This window comes from Daldinia vernicosa (assembly GCF_022497035.1).
Source record: "Daldinia vernicosa strain CBS 139.73 unplaced genomic scaffold F5Y00scaffold_33, whole genome shotgun sequence".
Lineage (NCBI taxonomy): Eukaryota > Fungi > Ascomycota > Sordariomycetes > Xylariales > Hypoxylaceae > Daldinia > Daldinia vernicosa.
Window position 1 is genome coordinate 63,474 of NW_025953949.1, and position 19,008 is coordinate 82,481.

Below are 19,008 nucleotides of genomic sequence, written 5' to 3' on the forward strand. Positions count from 1 at the left end.
GATATATTTATAAAATGGCTCTCCTAGGGACAGCTTTGTTGCTATATTTATAATGCCCACGCCACGTAGTTGTAAGCGTACGTTTTCTTTTATACTGCTTAAGTTCTTTGTACTGAGGGTAGGTTCAATATGGCGTAGCACAGTCCAAGATATCGGTTAAGGATCACTTACATTTCTAGACGGACGAATACTCAGCGAAGGGTTAAAAACGCCTACATGCTCTTAATAAATGATACTAACTAACTAATCATAATTATTATCTAAGATTTAAATTATCAGGTGGTCATCGTGATGCTAGGCCTACCTTTATGTCAACTCTTATACTCGTTCAGGTGGTCGTATACTCAACGATTTGCACGCCATGTAATCTCTACCACTTACTTACTCTTAGAAGCACGGGAGAATACATACCTTGACTTCACCGACCGTATCGCACCTACCTACCAGCATACGCCGGAGAAAGCTACGAGAGAAAGCGCATTATCTACGACTTACTTACTGCGTTCCACTAGGTCCCGCCACCGGCGAGGAATTTGATGAGCTCGTACCAGGAGGAAACACGCCGCACATGTATTTCAACCCATCCCAGTTGCCCACAGACGCGGGCTCCCCGGCAGGGTAGTAAACTACATCGTGGCACGCCTTGCAGACCCAGACCTTATTCTTACCCTCGCCGCCCTTAGGGCCCGTGAAATCGTAGGCGTCGATGCCTGGCCGCACTCTGCAGAACGGACAGACCGAAGTTCGTCCGTACGTCTGCTGGAGATATTCCTCCATCGCGCGAATATTCCGTTCCATATGGATGTGGTACTCCAGCCTGTGAGGAGTGCAGCACACGCGGCCGAGCATCTTGGTTATGCAAAAACATCCGCTTAGGTAGCCGAGTCGACCGACGAACCCGCCGACGTTGGACAACCCGAGACTCGCCGAGGGACAGGCCGGGTCTATACCGTTCGCGTTGGGACCCCGGGCATACACACGTTGCCCGGTCCGGTTGTATGTCGCGGCGAGAACGGCGGGGCCGTCGAGACATTCGGCACACGCGAATGCGCGGAGCTGTTCTACTTGCACTGTTATGCCATATGCAAAACGCCTACGGGACTCCATCTCGCAATCGAGACATACCGGGAGAGGCGCCGAGTGCCGTGTATCCTCGCAGACGAGTCTCGTAGGCCTTCTGCACGGCGCTCCGTCCCTGTGCATCAGACACTCCATTGTCTTCTCAGCTGTTAGTGCTCCGCCTGGGAACATCCGGTCAAAAGGCATATAGGCAAGCACGGGGCGCGCCGTCGGATTCGGATGTGGTGGTCGCGGTCGTACGAGTAACTCCCGGTTGATGATGCCCGATTCCTTAGTGGGACGTGGCTCAGGCTCATCTATGAGCACCGGGTCTGTACCTAGGTCGTAGAAGACGGGACGATTGGGGCCCGGAGAGGCTGGACGGCGGTTGGGCTCAGGCGTGATATATATCAGGGGCCAATTTCCCGGGTTCATCTGAGACACATGTTGTATAAGTAGGTTTGGGTAATTGAGGTTTACCGGAACCTGCTCTATATGGGCCTGCATAGCAGCTGTGTGCCGCCCTTCGAGGAATTGTTTCAACAAAGTAACCACGAGCGACTGTTCTGCAGGGATCCTAGCAAGCATTTCCATCCTCAATCGTCTTCTTATAGTCTGTAGATCGATTATTTGATAATAGTCTCTCACCAGACGCTGTGCGGCACGCCAAACAACGCCATACCCGGCAACATGGGATGGCTGGCCGAGCGCCGCGTACTCCTCTGCCGAGTCAACTACGCCAAGTCGCTCGTCGATCAACTGACCATCGGTGATGGCGTTGTGTGCTGCCACATCCTGCTGATCGTTATCCGCTGCTATGAGTCGTGTCCACAACTCGACCTGTTGCTGTCTATCTATTCCCGGCAGCGGCGGCAGCGGTAGCGCAAGCTCTGCCTGGCCGGGTATAGTAGGCTGCGCGGTCGACTCAGGCGGGATTGTAAACCCCCCAAAAGAAGTATCCGATTCTCTCAGCGCAAAAAACCGAGTCGTCTGTTGTGTCCCCCCGGGTGACGGAGAAGAAGAAGCTTGGCTTTGTGGTGAACCCCATAAACTACCATCTGATTCGAAATTCGCCAACTCGCCTGGGAAACCATTTGTATTAACATCATCAGGACTACTAGGAGCCGGCAGTTGTAACGCAAGCGGCGAAGCAGGTTGCGGATCCCACGTGGGCAATGAAGCCGGCTGGTTCACTGGCGAACCGAATAAACTAAAATACTCAGTGTCCCCTGAAGATGACGCGGGTGACGGGGCAGAGTGGTCTCCTGTCTGCTGTTGAGGATTATCAGGTTGCGGTTGAGGATCGCCTCCAGTCTGGGGCGACGGCTCGTCTACCATCGCATTATAATTTGTCCAGGCAGACATCATAACCTGATACTCCTCTTCGCTCATTTCATGTCCAGCAACAGCAGATTGCACTGGACTTGGGGGCTGTAGGGGTGGTCCAGGCATAGGCGGTGCGGGGACAGGAGATGATTGAAATATATTAGATGGCGATTGATATTCCGGTAGGTTTTGCTGATCGCCAGGAGATTGTTGAAATATATTAGATGGCGATTGGTATTCCGGTAGGTTTTGCTGATCGCCAGAGGGTTCTGGTACTGGCGAACCCCAATTAGGCGGCGAAAATGGTAAGTCAAATACCGACTCGTCGAAAGGATTCGGCTGAGCTGGATCAAGAGGGGATGACGGATATGGTGAAGGGTCATTCGATGGTGAAGGGACTGGGTTAAAACCAGGACTTTCTTGTACCGGGTTTGCAACATTCAATGGCGAATAAATCGGTATGCCTCCCTGTTGGGCAATAGGTGTATGTGGTGCCGGTGCCGGTGCCGGTGCTGGGGCAGCAAAGGGCGAACCCTGCTGACCTGGAACATCTGGAGCAACTGGAGCAACTGGAACGTTCGGCGGTAATGCTTGAGGAACATAAGGTACAATTGGGTAGTCCACTTGCTGCCCAGGAGGTGGTTGTGGTATCGTGAGCGGCCGCCTGTTTTCATCCACATAACCGAGACCAACTCCTGAAAGGCCGTTTGACGGCCGGTATTGGAGATGGTAGTCCATAGGCAGCGCAGGACGATTACCTCTTGAAGGGGGCAGGGTATAGACACCACCGTCTCCGAACCCGGTTCTCAAGTAATATAGGGGCTGGTCATCCCCCGGGACTCCTCGATGGAATGTCCCCCTAGCAGATATGTCCCGACATGCTACTCCAAAAATTACACAGCAGTCACATGGTCGTTTCCGATCGCACGGTCTACCGTTTCGATTGCACGCTTCGCAGTGAGAATAATGGGCCTGGTCCCGTAAAGTACCAGCGGTAAGGTGTACTGTAGGTGGGACTATAAAAATAAGAGTCAGTATATAACGACTTCCAAAGGATTCAGATAGGAAAAGGAGGAGATGAAGGTGGAAAAGGGGGGAATTGGAAATATAACTTACGAGCTGCTCCGTCTACTACACACTGCACTCCCCAACTGCTACATTGGTCACACCCTCTAGGAATCGAGGGATCAGCGTTACATCTCCGGCTATTTGCACGCGTGTGGCCTTGCGAAACCCTACTAGCGCACAGCATACATTGCTGGCCTCCGTCGGTTCGCCGTCCGGAAAGGTTAAGCCGCCTAGTGGTATTGTCAAACGTGGGCGTGGTCGGCTGAGACCCGGCGGGTGGCACGGGCCTGGTACGAATCTGCCCGGGGCTACGAACTCTCGGGCCTTCAATATTAAACGATCTCGCCTGATTGCTCTGTCGCTCCCTACTTGCCGCTGGCCGTCTTGAAAAATTACCAGCTAGATAACAGGTGACTGTGAAGTGAGTATGGTCGCTACCAAGAAGTTGATCGGGTCTTAAGCCCGGCCTATCTCCTTGAGACCCGTGGGTACACGGCTCACCAGCAGCCACACAGGTTGTACAAGGCGCGTAGGGGGCACCAGTTGGTCTATTTCGCCAGGAACAGCCCAAGATGTCCGTTCTCACGCATCGATCACAACTTAACGGCTCCGTGATGCCGTCAGGTCGCGGAGCTAGGCGTACATCACCCCAACGACAGGATCGATCACCCTTCTTGCAGTAAGTGCAACCAACTCCCGGAGACACTCCTGACCAAGCATCGCAAGGGTAGCCGGGACGATCTAAGCGACAGGCGTCGCATTCGGTAATCGGATTCCCAGCACGATCCACTTGAGGTGGACGAATGCCTGGCGGCCAGCCATTTACCCAATCAGCTGGCAACCTAGCTCGTATTTCAGGGGTAATGAACTCATCGTCCCTATTGACGTTTGATGGGCCAGCAATAGGGGGAGGGGCAGGATTATGAGTGAATTGTGGGGGATGATAATGAGCAGGAGCAGGAGCAGGAGGAGGGGGAGGAAAATAACCTGGGTCCGCTGCTGGGTTATAACTAGGGATGAGATCAGGAAAGAAATTAGAATTAGGAGCAGGAGCAGGAGTATAACCAGGTGTAGGACCCGATACAGGAGCGAACGAAGGGCCCGGTACGGGATCAGGCATTTGGTTAAAGCCTCCTTGAAAGCCTCCTGCGGGTGGCAGAGTATAACTACTTGCATCTGGTCTGTTGCGGTCGAATACAGTGCCCACAAGACCACCGAGATACGACGATTGAGACCCTCCAGGGACTACGGGAAAAGAGGAACCCTGGCCCACGAACGTTTGAGTCCATGGTTGCGAGTACGGCTGCGGCTGCGGCTGCGGCGGCTGCGGCGGCTGCGGTCGTGGTGGCGGTTGATAATTAGGGTCGTCGAGTAGACGCGGGTCGATGGGAATATCGTCGAATATACCATGGTCGAGTTTCACAGGGTGACCGAATAGGTGGTGCTGCTTTGGTTGCGGGTGAGCCAACGCCGCAGGGGTGGGAGCGCCGGTACATGGACGATTGACGGCCAGGCATTGCGCACACCCCTGAGGGACATTGCAAAAGAGGTTGAAAATCATACAATAATCGCAACGAGGGTTGGTAGGATGATACCTCCTACGCCACTCCCCGAGCTCTGAAAGACGGTGCTCAAGGAAATAATACCTCCAAACTGCATTGGGGCTGTATTGACGTGCCCGAGGATTGAACTGGTCCATAAATAGGGGGTCATTGTCATCCTCATCGTCATCATCTCTTCGACGGATTATTCCGCGACCCATTTTGAATGAATACTAGGTTTGCTTAAGAATAAGTCAATAAAATAAGATAGATATATCCTGATATATCAAGCTGTGAGAGTTTCGAAATTCTGTATGTATGTCTATTCGTTCTATCGAATGATCATGCTGAGATTTCTTTCTCACGACAGAGAGTAGAGCATGCTATTATATTAATGATCCAACGCCGGCAACAATGCAATTGATCGTTCTCATGTGCTGGACAATTTCACTATTGCCAAATAACATCGTTGAGAGGAGAGGAGGATATTCCCTTGCTCTTTGTCTAGCAACGAGGCGAACTGATTGTGTTTCTTAACAACATTGTTTCTTTAACAACGTAAACTATCACCACACAACCCCATTCTTACCTAGGTAACCTACCTATTAAGTCAGCGAAAGTGAAGTTACTTTAGCAATGACTTAGAGGAATGAATGGATGGCTCATAGTTACGCTTTGATTTTGCTTATTTTTATGCGACCCTCTTCTCTTGTGCTCAATCCTGTATGCCCTTGAAATTCGTTAAACACGGGTTATAGGTAATGGACGTTAGTGGCTTAGGATGCTGTATAATTCATTAAGTCGCCATGTTGCTAAAGGCAATATATCACAGGTATGCTGCTGCTTTAGGCTGGACTTAGGAGTAGACATGCACGGAGACGGGGTTTCTGAGACCAGATTATTCGAACTGACGCCTGAACTTGAAATGGGGGAATCTATGATGAAACCACTAAAAAAAAACGAAGATGAAAATAAGCGAAGAACATTACAAGTAGTGAAATGACCAGCAGGAGAGATCATCTTCCACATCATCTGCGATGATCTGGACCCGAGAAGGTCCACGCGAAGTATTCTGTACTCCTAAACGCGTCGTCCACAAATCCGCATAGACAGTGTTGTCTTCTCGGGTAACAGTAGATTAACCACTCGATTTGTCCCTTTATTCCCCTTTTCAGATGCTGATGATTTTGCTTGGTCCCATAATAAGTTGCAAGACCCCGACTCCCATTACCATGCAACAATTTTGCATCGATCGAACCGACATCGACATATACGTCCCGAATCTGCTAAGATCGTTCATAGTGCTCATGTCGGATGCGCATAGACACAAACGCATACGCACCCTACACACGTCCAGGTAGGTAGGTAAGCACCCACATCTTCTCATATGCGTTGCTCAATCAATGAACCGATTACTTTCGCACCGTCTTCAACCACCTCATAGGACTATGCACTTAGAGCAGCAACCAGCTTCGGCTTCGCCCTCGCTCACTTCCATCTTAGTACCCGGGCCATTCAAACCACCGTTACCGGCATTGTTCGTCGACAAGCCTTGCATGTTACGGTTGTAGTTGCGGATTTCTCGAACGAGATCGAAAAATGCCTTGTCGACATTTGTTCGGGATTTGGCGGATGTTTCAACAAAAGGGCATCCGAATTGCTTCGCCAGAGCCTCGCCATCTATGACATTGGTTAGCAAGACTACAATAGAAAATAGAAAATACTGTAGAGTTAAATACCTTGTCGGGGGACCTCGCGTTCACTCTCCAGATCGCACTTGTTGCCCACCACAACCATCGGGAAATAGTCTGCAGGATCCTTATCTTTAACTCGTAGAATCTGTTGTTGGAAAGTGCGAATCTCCTCAAAACTTTGATCCGAGGTAATCGAGTAGACTAGAAGGAATCCTTCACCGGTGCGCATGTACTGCTCCCTCATGGCCGAGTATTCCTCCTGGCCGGCTGTGTCGAGCACATCAAGTAGGGCGACTTCGTCATCAATAACGCACTGCTTGCGGTAGGAATCTAGCGATAGAAAGCATGTCAGTTCTAGAACGGTTCACAAAGAGCTGAAATAATAGTGTTCGGATTCCGACGAACCTTCGATAGTAGGATCATATTCGTCGACGAAATGACTCTGTATCAATTGAATGGTTAGGCAAGATTTGCCTACACCTCCTCCGCCAACTACAACCAGCTTGTACTCTCGTAAGAACTACACAAAAACGAAGAAGTTAGTAACAGTGATGGATACTCCCGATTGGAGAAAGGCGCGCGAAACGGGAGGACAAACTTTGGATGCCATTGTGAATTCGCCAATTGGCAACGATGCGTCGTTCTACTGATAAATGTTCGAACTGAGTCGGGCAGTAGAGGGAACCGACAGAAATTTGAGTCAAGGGGGTGTGCGGTTTTGATGCAGCACCGTACCAGTTAAGATTGTCTCAAATGGCCGGACAAAGGATTTTGTCGTCACGGATTCGGCGGGAGTTCTAAGGGTCGGGAATCAGAGAAAAGGCGATATTTGTGGAGAGGTAGAGGTATTGTAAGATTCTAAGATGATGGCCGTCGGCGATGAAATTCTGGTTGCTGGTTGAAAAGAAGTAAGAAAAATAGAGGCGAGAAGAGAGGCGGTTGCCGGTTTACGGCAGTATCTCGCGGGAAGGAGGGGAAGCGAAAGAAAGGGATTACAAAAGTAAAAAAAGGATCGGGACGGATCTTGGTGGTACAGGTAGAAAAAAGAGAAGATATCTCGTCGCGTGCATGTGTATGTGTCCGTGGATCACTTTAGAATGCAGTGACGGCGAAGAAGGGGGGAGTTGATTTCACTACGCGGTCACTTTTTGGAGGTAAAGAGAAGGAACGCATGGGGGCGCTTGATTGCTTTGGTTGCTTGGCCATAGCACTTGCAAAGGGGGTGGGTATTTTAGCTAGGTACCTTAGGTACCTAACCTACCTGGCATAAGCAGACATGGAAGACATGAAAGACAAGGAGAGAGAGAGGTACTTGAATATACTTACAAATGCGTGTATGCTTAAGCGTATTAAGTGTATATAGATGTTGCACGTAGGTACCTCTCCGGCGCACATACGATATCAGTGGGGCAGAGGAGGATCACGGACCAAATGAGATTGATTGGCTGATTGGACATTGGCTGTTAAAGTTTCTCATATGATTTCCAGCGCTTTGATTAACAGGCGCGGATCACCAGACTGCTAGATCAGTCAATTGGCAGGTGGATAACCTCTTTTAATTCCAAAAGTGGACTGCGCTAAGCCAAAGCAGGGAATGACCGCTGACGATGTACTGTAAGAAATGTACATATATCTCTTTACATAAGCATGATATATTGCCCGATATAGAATTGCTTGAGTTAGTGTAAATACCTATTTAATGCACCTGTCCGTCCGCCTTGAGATTTTCTATTAAAAGCGGGATTAGGTGAAGAGGGAAGTATGTACATATCTAGTAGTGACATATCAATTTAAGTACATACATGAGATTTGGTTGGATATAAAATGACCGATACCTTAGGTGCCTACCTACCCCAGGCACTTAGCTAGCGTATGTACCCTGCCGGACTACGTAAGATATAGCTATGGTTAAGCGCTACACATACGGGCTAGGTAATAAGATGAGATAAGGTCTACGATTCTTATTGATAGCTGAAAAAAAAAACATATTATTGAAGAGGCTTATTACTACGCATAGGTCAGTACCTACTTACCTTTACATGTAGTTAGTTATCATAAAGCTAAATCACTTAATATATGACTAGAATGGATGTATTTATGTAAAAGTACCTATGTAAGATGATTAACTAGATAGTCTGCGCTATCTTCCGTATGTTTTGCGTCAGCTTTGCTTCAAGTCGAACGATGCCACCTCGGTATGTACAATACTATGTAAACGAAGAAACACAAGCGGTGCCTTGGAACCTTTATTAATTCGGTAATTGCATGCCTTTCTTCGTTAGCATTGTTTTATATATGGTAGCCTCTCGCTCCAGCAAATACTCTATACATACCTACCTATAGCTTAAATAGACATAACCGTATTTAGTATAGATGTACTAAAACTCCCATGAAGAAAGGAGAACTACCTAACCAGGTAACCGCCCCCTAGACCTCTCCAGCGCCTCGGCGACCACTTACACGGCTTTAACGAGCATCTGAATGCGATGCTCCACCAACCTTAAAATTCGAAGTCACATCTTACATGTCAGGGGCCATATCATACACTACTAACAACTACTACGAGCACCTAAAATCCAACCCGCTCGCTCCATTCTACTCGCTATAACCTTTCTATCCTCCATCCCACATATTGGTTTGGTCCCTTTTCTTCGCGCACCTATCATGGCTCATATCAATCAATAAACCCGCACAGCTAAGATCGTCCGAGTCTCGATTAGGATTGTCGACGAGCGCCAACTGGATGGCTTCCACCTATATATGTACCTATATATGTAGGTGATGTGTAACCTACATACAGCTCCCACTTTGTGCGTTTGCAAAGGCCGGAATATTCATTCTCTGGGTCGATGTCATCGACCACATCACCATCCGTCCGCACATACATATCTGCATATACACACATACGCGAACCACTGCCATCCCGTTCCCCCATCCTATGTAGGTATGTGTGTAAAGCAGCAGCCCTAATTGCTTCTTCCAAGGCGACCACACACCGTTCTTGTCGCTCAATGGCAGCTTCGCGTGAAAGGAAGCTAGCCAGCCATTGATAGCCTCCAAAAAAATAAAAAAATAAAAAATAAATCAACCAGCCACCATCTCTGTTGAACCCCACTGGTAATGCTGGTAATGTAACCCTGAGCGGTGAACTGGCTTAGAACGTCGACCGCTAGCCCATCATATTCTTCGACGACGCGAGCAAGGCGAGCGCCAGCGCCAACCAGCTTCCCCATCGATCAGCATCCTACATCCTATGTATTGTACAGGCATCATGGGTCCTTACGTGGGCAATCGTCCCGACTCGCCCAACATTAGTATTGCGATATTCAAACAGCGCTGATTACCCTTATACATATTATCCGTCTCAGCTCGGTTTCTATAAATTTGATTGATTATTTCAAACACGTACATAACGATGAACAATAATTCCTGATCGAAAGACTCAAACGTATAGCGAAATAAAGGTAGGTATTTTCATTGCCCAGAGAACAAAGACCCTCTAAAATTTAATCCACAAGGACAATACGACACGGGTCTAGAATTGGAAATGAGTTTCATTTCCTTTCTCCTAATGAACAATTACACTTATTAGCCTTGATCTTAATAATACCCTAATCGATCCATCAACGCGACGCGATGCGATCGTGACAAGGTTATTTAGCATTAACCCCATCGGTCTATTTACATACTAAGTAGTGATAACTGTATCTACCCTCAGACGCGTGATTTTCATGATCCTTTTTCTACTCCAGAAACCAGAACCATTTTTAACTTTTCTAGAAGCCCACTAGTTATGTATCTCTCATGCATGTGCTGTCATGGGTAAGATGTTCTAACCAGAATGGTCGCCTTCTGAGCAAGGATTGGCAAATCAACCCCGCGAAGACGGGCAACTGTCCGCGGCCACGCCGAGAAGGGTTCCGAAAATAATATTTTACAGCTGAGCAACGCTTTGCGTAGGTCAATTCCGGTTCTAGTCGAATTCCGGAAGGAATCATATTATTCATGCAAGAAAAGAGGAACCTTACGACAGAAGATAATAGCATTTACAGATCGGCCGAATTAGCTGTACAATCATCGAAGATCTCCTTCTCACCTTCTCCATTTATGAAAGGACATGGAAGAATAGCGCCGAGCTGTCGGTAGGCCTCTATCAAGAAGTCGGACGACCTAACAATATCTGCCCCTAGTTGATATATGTCGAGTCTGCGACCTCTGGCTCATCATCCTCTCCCTCATTTTGAACTCGCTTTCCCTGGACTGCCTGTACAACCTCCGGTATTAAACCCTCGATATACTCCTTGTCCCTTCCGACAAGAGTAACTGTATTGTTCTTCTTTCCCCATTGAGGATAGCTTCCGACTTTCACATTCTTACGCCCGACTCTGGCTGCCAAATCGGTGAGGTAACCAGCAATAGCGCTTTCGCCCATCGGCGTAGAGATAATAGCTCTAAACATGCCTTTACCGGCGGGGTCTACCAGCCGGTTGGCTATAAACGGCTCGAGACCTTGTAAAAGGCTTTCGACTAGTAGTCATTAGTATTATTGTGCAGAAGTTCAAACTAATTTAGCAACTTACACAATCTTGGTACACCTGGAAGAATATGAACATTCCCATTTACCACGGAAATGGGAACCCAGAGATCGTCACGCGGAAATAAGGCTTGTTTTGCCAGGTCGCGTGATTCATCAATGGGTAAATGGACCATCCTAAGCCGGGCGGTTTTAGCTGGGGATTCTACATCCCAACTAAAGTTCGGATGAGACTTGCTCGGCTTGGTGAGCTTCTTCATCCGTTCATATGCCTCTTCGTGCAATATGAGTTTCAGGTCGAAGGCCTTGGCGATGGATTGGTAGGTGATGTCATCGTGTCTATTCCAGGTGAGCTTTTTGTAAAAGATCACGATAAGCTTTTTATACTTACGTCGGTCCTATGCCACCACTAAACGGGAGTTAGTTTCACTGTCTATATGGTAAGAAGCCATTTCTTTTTTGGTATAGGTACCTTGTTACGACGAGATCATAGCGGTCACTCATTCTCCGTACCGCTTCTACGATTTCATCCTCGTCGTCTTCAATGACCTCGACTCTTTTTAAGTTCTATAACGACATATGAACTTTAGCATGCATTCATCATAGGAGTTAACCGCTGGGGCTCTTACTATGCCTAGAGAAAAACACCACCTCGCCATATAAGCGGAATTTGTCTGATATTAGAGATTAGTCTTGGGGATATTTAACCATGGTCCGTATAGAATCTCACATCAGTGGTCTAATAGAGTTAGCTGGAAGCACAGCATATAAGGTAACTAGCCAGATGGGACAAGACCCGTACCTTTCCCCCAAGGACTTCATCGCCGATGACCAAACAAGCCGCCGTATGTATGGTTCTCTCATTCCGCTCATCTGCTGAAGCCATGATTCTCGATGCCAGACCGCTGGAAGTGGATGCGGATAGACGACTAAATGCAGGGTGAGGTCTTTAAAGATGACGAGCAAGCTGGCGATAATCACGAGATTATAAGAGAAATGGTTCTCAAGGTATTGGGTAATTCACTTCCTGCTTCCCGCCCCTGACTGCAAAATAAATAAGAAATAAAACGCAATCAGATTCCTCTTTAAGAAGACGGTAGGATATAGTAGAATAAAGTAGAAACAGTTGGTGAAGTTGAAGTAGTTACGACTTAGAGAACAAACGGGGTAGCCGGAGGGACAATCAGCCTCCATAGTAATAGTAAGGCAACAGTAACGCACCTACCGAACTAAGCAGCTACTTACCTAAAGCAACTACCTTAGGTAATGTAGAGCGAACACCTTAAGTAAGCGAACACACCCACTAAATCCGGAATATTCTCGGCCGACATTCGCTCGCAGGCTGAGGTCCCGCGGCATCTTTTACTAAGGTCACTAAAACAAACGACGATGATAGTATTAAATTTATTACACGGTGTATAAAGTAACCTTGGTCTATTCGGAAGCCCTGGGTATATAAAATTTGAAAATACTCCTTCTCATTAAGGAGATGCCCGGTGATAAATATCTAACCTAGTCTATTCTTAGCTCATTCCGTCACCGGACGGGTTGCCGATTAAAGATTAAATTCGATTCCTACCCCAGCACTATCCATCACTATCCATCACTTAGTCTTAGAGGCCAACTTGACAGGCGCCCCAAACTTTTCCTTGATCTCCTCCTCGGTGAAGCGTCGCGTGCAGCGCTTGAGCAAGGCGGCACGCTGCTCGATACTCATGGCGATCTGCTTCTCCCCAATCGGTACCATGCACCGCGCCAGATGCTCGTAATCGTGGAGCAACAATCGCAACGTAATCTCCAGGTAGTCTATGTTGTGAAAGACGAGCGCGTGTTCCGCGCTGTAAGTCTGTTTGTTGGCCAGGAAGTGCACGGGGTGTTCGCGCCAGTGCCGTAGAGGGTTTAGATGATGCGACGTGTGATACCCGTCGTTGAAGCAATATCTATTGCTCTACAAGTTTGACATCGTTAGTGGTAAGCAGCAAAACGTAAGCGACAGGTTATAGCCTAGCTAAAAAGGAACTTACAGGAACATCTATCAAGGTAATACTGGATCGATAGTCGGAGTCAGGCTCGTCGGCGTCCACGAGGGCGTGCTGACCCCAGTTACCCACCATGAGTCCTAAGCGAAGCAACAAGAATGGGAGCAAGAATACGAAGAACGCCGGACGACTATTCAGCCGGAATAGAGTTAGTAGCATAGAATAGCTAAATAACTCCCAAAACGCTGCCTTCAGTGCGAACGTAGGACGATCTTTCCGGAGGAAGTACAAGGGTAAGTCCAACCAGACCAAGAAATAGAAACGTCCAACGTAGTGGAGAAAATGCCAGATGTTGTCGCGCTGGTACCGGACAGTCGAGGAGAGGTCGTCAGGGCCGTTACCTTCAACGTGATCTAACAGCCAAGATATATAGAGTTAGCATTTGAACTCTGCCTTTATAAAAAGTTCGCTGTACATCCACCTAGCAGGTGCCGAGGATATGAGAAAATAGTAGAGCTCTTTGCTTACTATGAAAGTGTTAGCTGTTATACACGAAGGAACCTCGAGGATGACTTGGAAAACTGACCGGTGTTTAACATGATGGTAATAATAACTATTAAATGTGTGGCCCATCAAAGGGTCGGTAATATACGGGAATGTTATGTCGAACAGATGGACCCAAGACTGTTTACGTAGCACGCCTCCTGCGTGAATATGCTGGTGCATCATCAACGTATATGTGCCTACGTAGTAAAACTGCATAGCAGCGTGGATAATCCCATGCAGATAGGTAAAATGGTAGAAGAGCCATATTGCGCTAGGGACTGAAGTGGTGAAGTAGATGATTAGGTGAGTAACCATAATCACATCGCTATATTCTCGTTAGTAAACTCTTTACGAGGAGACTTTAGACTTATAACCAAACTATGACCACGCACTGCAAAAAATATGTTAGTATGTGTCGGGGATAATGATGGAAGGAACATAAGATGCGATATTGTTAACTATACATACCCTGGGATGTCTCGCAATGCCCTGAGCCCATTTGATATATGGTTTCAATATGTACTGGTATACCACGGGGTGCAGTCGTGATGATAAATCTCGAAAGTCCACGGAAGAGAATATGGTTGGCTCGAACTCTTTGTGTGCCGGATCGTTAAGCGCTCTCATGCGAGCTAGGTCGTGCTCATCCCTAGACGACGGGGCGCCATGTCCAAGGGCTATAATAAAAATCCCAGTCAACACGGAACCCGGATCCGGAGTAGCTTCTTGGGTAAGGTTCTACCCCAACTCCCTTACTCTGATTAACGGGATGGGACGGGACCTACCTCCATCAACGGCCTCTTGGCCGGGTGTCGAGACGGCGTCTTTGTTAGACGGGCCGGACCGATTTTCTTGGTATTGTTTGATGTCCTCGGCAAGGTTCCGCAAGAGTAAGACATCGTTCGGAGGCAGCTCCGGGCTGATAATAATCGTATCCATGATTAAACCTGCCCAAACAAAACGAATTATTAGGGGGAAATGTTTTCCGTCGTGAAAAACAATGAAAAAGGTAATTCTGAAGAGGAAAAGAAAAAAACTAGTAAGGAACAGCGTAGGACAGGGGGTGCATCATAAATGTACCTCGTACGTTTGCGGTCAAGGGCAATAGGGGGAAAAAAGAAAAGGAAGTGCAGAAATCCACACTTAGGCAATCAACATTATGTAGATTGATAGGTTAGAAAAAATAATGTCAGCTTTTACGTTATGTTTATTTACTTCCTTCCTTCTATAATTCAAAACATGATTCCATTATTGACATATACGGTATATACAGTTTGAATTGAGCTGCTTTCTTATTTTATTTTTTATTTAAGAGAGAACCCTTAACAGTTTGCTACTATGTAGTTAAGGAGTACCTAAGTTAAGTTATTTCATTTTAAACTAGTGCGAAATCCGCAGCGGAACTGGCATCCCACAAAATCCAGGTCCTAAGACGCTTTGAGCGTTGTACACAGGCACCTTGTTCAATGATAGTCGGCATTTGGTTCGCTTATAAAAGAACCTAAACTTATATGGGAGTAGCGCAGGGATAAGAGTTGAGAATCTAGATTCGGTATGTATCATCTAGGTAATACGACGTTGATTTGTTGAGCCGCACACCTTAACGCTTTGTTTTTCCATAACCGGACCCCTTATATGAGCGGGATAAATCGGAGATATCGGCAATAATCACTAGAGATAAACATCTTCATATAAGAGTTCCCCTGGATTTTAATTATCGAGCTTGGTAATAAATGCGTTTGAAAATTATTTAATTTATCGGCTTTATCTCGTCATCTCTAGTGGCAAATGCGCCTTGTCTTGTTACCGATGACATGCCTCTTTTCAGGCGTACGTACTACCTCAACTCGCTAGATGCCGCCCTAATAATTTCTCGGCTTACAGAAAATAAAAATAAATAATCGTACTCGAAATCATCACCTTCGTTGCTGGGGTATCGTTGAGATATGATGCAGCACAACCCGCGTTCAGCCTACCCCTTTTTCCCAGGTTGCCGTTAAGCCCCAAAACCTGTGCTCCGATTTTTTGTTGAAAAATCTGGACCCCGTTTCCAAACGCCTGGATATATGCTTGTTGAAATGGTAACTCCCTTTGCCCGCCTGCCGAATGCTTGTTGAAAAGTGCAATGACGCCGTTCCCTACCTAATATCAATGCTATGTTTATACCACAGCAATTGCTCCGTTTTCCTCAACAGCTTATACGCCGTTCGCCTCCTTATGAACCCCGTTATGTTCTCCGTTGACAGGTGCCACAGGCACATCGATATCTTTGACAGCCAACCCATCGAAAAGCTCGAATATGGTTCGTGACTGATGAAAGTCGTTGTTGACTGCGATGTGATCTGCATTAGTATTGCTCTCTTCCAAGGGTGACGGGGTAACTTACCGATATTAATCAAATACCACTCGTTCATAATCTTTTCGATCAAGATGCGACTAGGTGAGTTGGCCTCATGGCAATGGGCCCAATCTATGCCAAGTCTAAAGGCTTCATCTTTCCAAGCTAAGAAACTAGTACTCTCGACAATTGTGGGTTGGACGATTTCTTTCCCCGGGAAAACTCCCCATGTGACCGCATTGGGTCCTTCAGAGGGGGTATTTGTCGTGAGCTTCCCAGACTGAGTAACAGCGTAGTACGACAAATCTGGGTCGGCGTCAATCCTTCGAATAATCTCGGGAAATAAATCAGGAGAGACCAGCAACTCTAGATACGCCTTTTGGTAGACATATCCGTTCGGGGGGCCCCATCCGTATACCGGATGGGTAGACTTGACGCCGTCTACTGCCGGCTGGGAGTTGATAGTTAATAGGCCGCGCTGATTGAGCTTGATGAGATCATCTTTAATAGAGTTCGACTCGTCGGTTAGAGGTGCCTCGCTCCAAGGTAAAGAAGGGAGATCTCTTTCTATGTACCGCACGAAGAGGGAAGCAATATCTTTGACGGACTTGGGTTCACCCCATCTCTTACGGTTAGACTCGTTCGTGCCGGTCAGACCAATTCCATATGCATCCAATTCACCGAAAGCAGGAGAACGCGAGTCTCCCCATCTGCCGTTGGGGAATTCGTCCCAGTCCTGAGTTCTTGATACGTATGACTTATTGCGGTTACGCCAGAAAATAGGACGGACGTCTTCTTCGCGCCGCCCAAGTGCAAGGGACTGTCTCCATGGCAGAGCCTGTTTTCGAGGACGGGTTGTGCTTGGCATCCAATCCAGCTCTTCCAAGACCATACGGGTTGCCTGGGCCAGGTTCATAGTATAGAAATGGAGGTGAACAATGCCAGCGGACATGATCTTTCGGCAAAGCTCGGCAACTAACGTTTTCCCAACCTCCCTCACGGCAGAGTCGTCATTCTTGATCGGTTCGAGAGCTGTCATCCATTCTTCGGGTATCTTGCAATTCATATGGTTTGCCCGTCGAAGGAAGCTGGCGTAAGTTGCAATAGGCATAATACCAGGAATGATCGGAATGGTAATACCCCTTTCTCGTACTTTCTTTACCCATCGTATGAAATTTTCGGCGTCGTAGAACATCTGCGTGACAATGAAGGTAGCACCCGTGTCAACCTTCTCTTTTAGGTGGTCTAACAGCTGATCCTCATCTTTATTGTCGTCACAGCCCTCAGGATAGCCGGCAACACCAATGTCGAAGTGATTTCCGTACGTCTTTCGTATGTGAGCGACAAGATCCCTTGCATATCTAAACCCGCTATCAGTAGCTACCCACTGCTCCTTTTCGCGAGGAGGGTCGCCCCGTAGTGCCAGTATGTTAGTACAACCCGCCTTGTACGCCTTCCTTAACGCGTCGTTTATCTTGTCCTCGCCCATATCTGTGCAGGTCAGATGCATGCAGGTTTCGAGACCAAAGTAGGCCTGCGCCTGAACGACCATATCGCAGGTCAACTCAGCAATCCGCCCTCCTGCTCCCCATGTGATATCGATGAACTTGGGTCCAAAATCGTACATACGTTCCATACGATCGTATAGGTTCTGCACACCTTGGGCTGTCTTCGGGGGAAAGTATTCGAAAGAGAAGGACGGCTGGCCGGTCCTCTCGGCGTCTGCGAGCATCTCGTTGATATGCATTTTGGGCGGTAAGGTACAGGACGAATACTACTAATAAGGACGCGTAGAAATAAAAGTACAAATGTCACAAATGAAATCTACACGATAAAGTCAGAAAAGAACATGGTAGGTAGAGAGGAAGGGAGGAAAAAGGCTTAAAGAGTAAGGTTTTAGGTATGGCTATGCAGATCTGAGAGAAAATCTAGCTTGCCAGCTTGCTCACCTAGCAATCTTGCGTTGATAAACACATAGGAATGGCTCTCTAATTGAGAATTGAGAAGCCTATTCACTTATTTTTTAGGAAAAGAGAATAACTCCCTCCGATCAAACTTGAATATAACAAGTTCAATGCTTGTATTTGTATAGTTACTTGTATATAAGAGAGGAGGGAAAGAAGAGCCCAGAAATTCTACAAGAAATTAACGGATCGAATCCCTTAAACTTCGACGTAAGTCCAATTGGAAAGTCCCACCCACGCTCTCTCCCGCTATTCCGAGTCAGGAGCACAAATGATTGGCCCATCTGCTGGAGTCTAGTATATTTCAGCCACACTTGAATGCTTGTAGCGGTAAGCTACCTGGCTATCTACGTACTACTCCGTCCGATGTACTGTACTGCACCTAAATGCTCACCATGCATATGCGGCTTACCTTGGGTAGGAACAGCTCCTACACGTACTAACGTATTTACCTAGGTACCTACCAATTGTATCCGTGGTTATGGGAATAGGTACATAGCGTTAACGTGGGATGGTAGTATATAGAATAAGGTACCGTGCCTTACCCCAAGTAGCCTAGCGAAGAGGTATAGCTACGCGCATGTAATAAAGGATTAATTTATTCATTGTTGGACCCTGATGTCTGAGATACCTACCTAGGTACAGTAGACCTAATCCGCATAATCCGTCACCCTCCACAAAAATTGGAGCATGTCATCACGTCTTGCTGGGAAAGGCGTTGATAAAAATTAATCTATCTTCCCGCTATAAAAGAGGCTTTTGGGTTACAAGTACCTAGGTACTTTTAATTACCCCTCATGGCTGCCCCTCCACGTTGGAGTACCTGTCCTACTGTAACTTAACGGTTCAACTACATATGTATGCAACTCACCTCCGATCGGCAAGGCATGACCCCGCTTCACCGCCAGGCAATCAGGCTAGCTTACCTAAGGTATGTAGACTTTTCCGGTGGCTTAGTA

At 47.3% G+C, this 19,008-nt stretch overlaps 5 protein-coding genes across 5 annotated transcripts; all 5 read right to left on the reverse strand.

Moving 5' to 3' along the window:
- Window positions 1-495: 495 nt before the first annotated feature.
- On the reverse strand, window positions 496-5,215 carry F5Y00DRAFT_271061 (uncharacterized protein; the record flags this gene model as incomplete). Its single annotated transcript, XM_048012725.1, has 2 exons — window positions 496-3,401; window positions 3,502-5,215. 2 exons carry the CDS (start codon window positions 5,213-5,215, stop codon window positions 496-498), a joined length of 4,620 nt encoding a protein of 1,539 aa, XP_047863435.1.
- A 1,014-nt stretch (window positions 5,216-6,229) lies between these two features.
- F5Y00DRAFT_115362 (ras-domain-containing protein) lies at window positions 6,230-7,539 on the reverse strand. The gene is made up of 4 exons (XM_048003953.1): window positions 7,287-7,539; window positions 7,094-7,208; window positions 6,734-7,018; window positions 6,230-6,674 (listed from the first exon to the last, which is right to left on the reverse strand). Exons 1-4 carry the CDS (start codon window positions 7,296-7,298, stop codon window positions 6,433-6,435), a joined length of 654 nt encoding a protein of 217 aa, XP_047863436.1. The 5' UTR covers window positions 7,299-7,539; the 3' UTR covers window positions 6,230-6,432.
- A 3,173-nt stretch (window positions 7,540-10,712) lies between these two features.
- On the reverse strand, window positions 10,713-12,435 carry F5Y00DRAFT_240999 (Molybdopterin binding protein). Its single transcript, XM_048008315.1, has 7 exons — window positions 12,025-12,435; window positions 11,953-11,961; window positions 11,852-11,896; window positions 11,695-11,789; window positions 11,614-11,631; window positions 11,269-11,561; window positions 10,713-11,215 (listed from the first exon to the last, which is right to left on the reverse strand). The coding sequence occupies exons 1-7, from the start codon at window positions 12,106-12,108 to the stop codon at window positions 10,875-10,877; spliced, it is 885 nt and encodes a 294-aa protein (XP_047863437.1). The 5' UTR covers window positions 12,109-12,435; the 3' UTR covers window positions 10,713-10,874.
- A 390-nt stretch (window positions 12,436-12,825) lies between these two features.
- Window positions 12,826-14,686, reverse strand: F5Y00DRAFT_263420 (uncharacterized protein; the record flags this gene model as incomplete). The annotated part of the gene is made up of 6 exons (XM_048011510.1): window positions 12,826-13,170; window positions 13,247-13,614; window positions 13,753-14,072; window positions 14,122-14,138; window positions 14,216-14,424; window positions 14,533-14,686. 6 exons carry the CDS (start codon window positions 14,684-14,686, stop codon window positions 12,826-12,828), a joined length of 1,413 nt encoding a protein of 470 aa, XP_047863438.1.
- A 795-nt stretch (window positions 14,687-15,481) lies between these two features.
- F5Y00DRAFT_241009 (methylenetetrahydrofolate reduct) lies at window positions 15,482-18,213 on the reverse strand. The gene is made up of 3 exons (XM_048008316.1): window positions 18,035-18,213; window positions 16,134-17,909; window positions 15,482-16,077 (listed from the first exon to the last, which is right to left on the reverse strand). Exons 2-3 carry the CDS (start codon window positions 17,830-17,832, stop codon window positions 15,944-15,946), a joined length of 1,833 nt encoding a protein of 610 aa, XP_047863439.1. The 5' UTR covers window positions 17,833-17,909; window positions 18,035-18,213; the 3' UTR covers window positions 15,482-15,943.
- Window positions 18,214-19,008: the final 795 nt, after the last annotated feature.

Excerpts from the sequence above, each read along its gene's own strand:
- F5Y00DRAFT_115362 (XM_048003953.1), bottom strand. Across the intron at positions 7,019-7,093 it reads ATATGATCCTACTATCGAAG|ATTCCTACCGCAAGCAGTGC; the intron begins GTTCGTCGGAAT and ends TTCTATCGCTAG. Across the intron at positions 6,675-6,733 it reads ACGCGAGGTCCCCCGACAAG|ATGGCGAGGCTCTGGCGAAG; the intron begins GTATTTAACTCT and ends CCAATGTCATAG.
- F5Y00DRAFT_240999 (XM_048008315.1), bottom strand. The coding sequence starts at position 12,108 with ATGGCTTCAGCAGATGAGCGGAATGAGAGAACCATACATACGGCGGCT. Across the intron at positions 11,790-11,851 it reads GGTGTTTTTCTCTAGGCATA|AACTTAAAAAGAGTCGAGGT; the intron begins GTAAGAGCCCCA and ends ATGTCGTTATAG. Across the intron at positions 11,216-11,268 it reads TCCAGGTGTACCAAGATTGT|TCGAAAGCCTTTTACAAGGT; the intron begins GTAAGTTGCTAA and ends AATGACTACTAG.
- F5Y00DRAFT_241009 (XM_048008316.1), bottom strand. The coding sequence starts at position 17,832 with ATGCATATCAACGAGATGCTCGCAGACGCCGAGAGGACCGGCCAGCCG. Across the intron at positions 16,078-16,133 it reads GTGGTATTTGATTAATATCG|TCAACAACGACTTTCATCAG; the intron begins GTAAGTTACCCC and ends ATCACATCGCAG.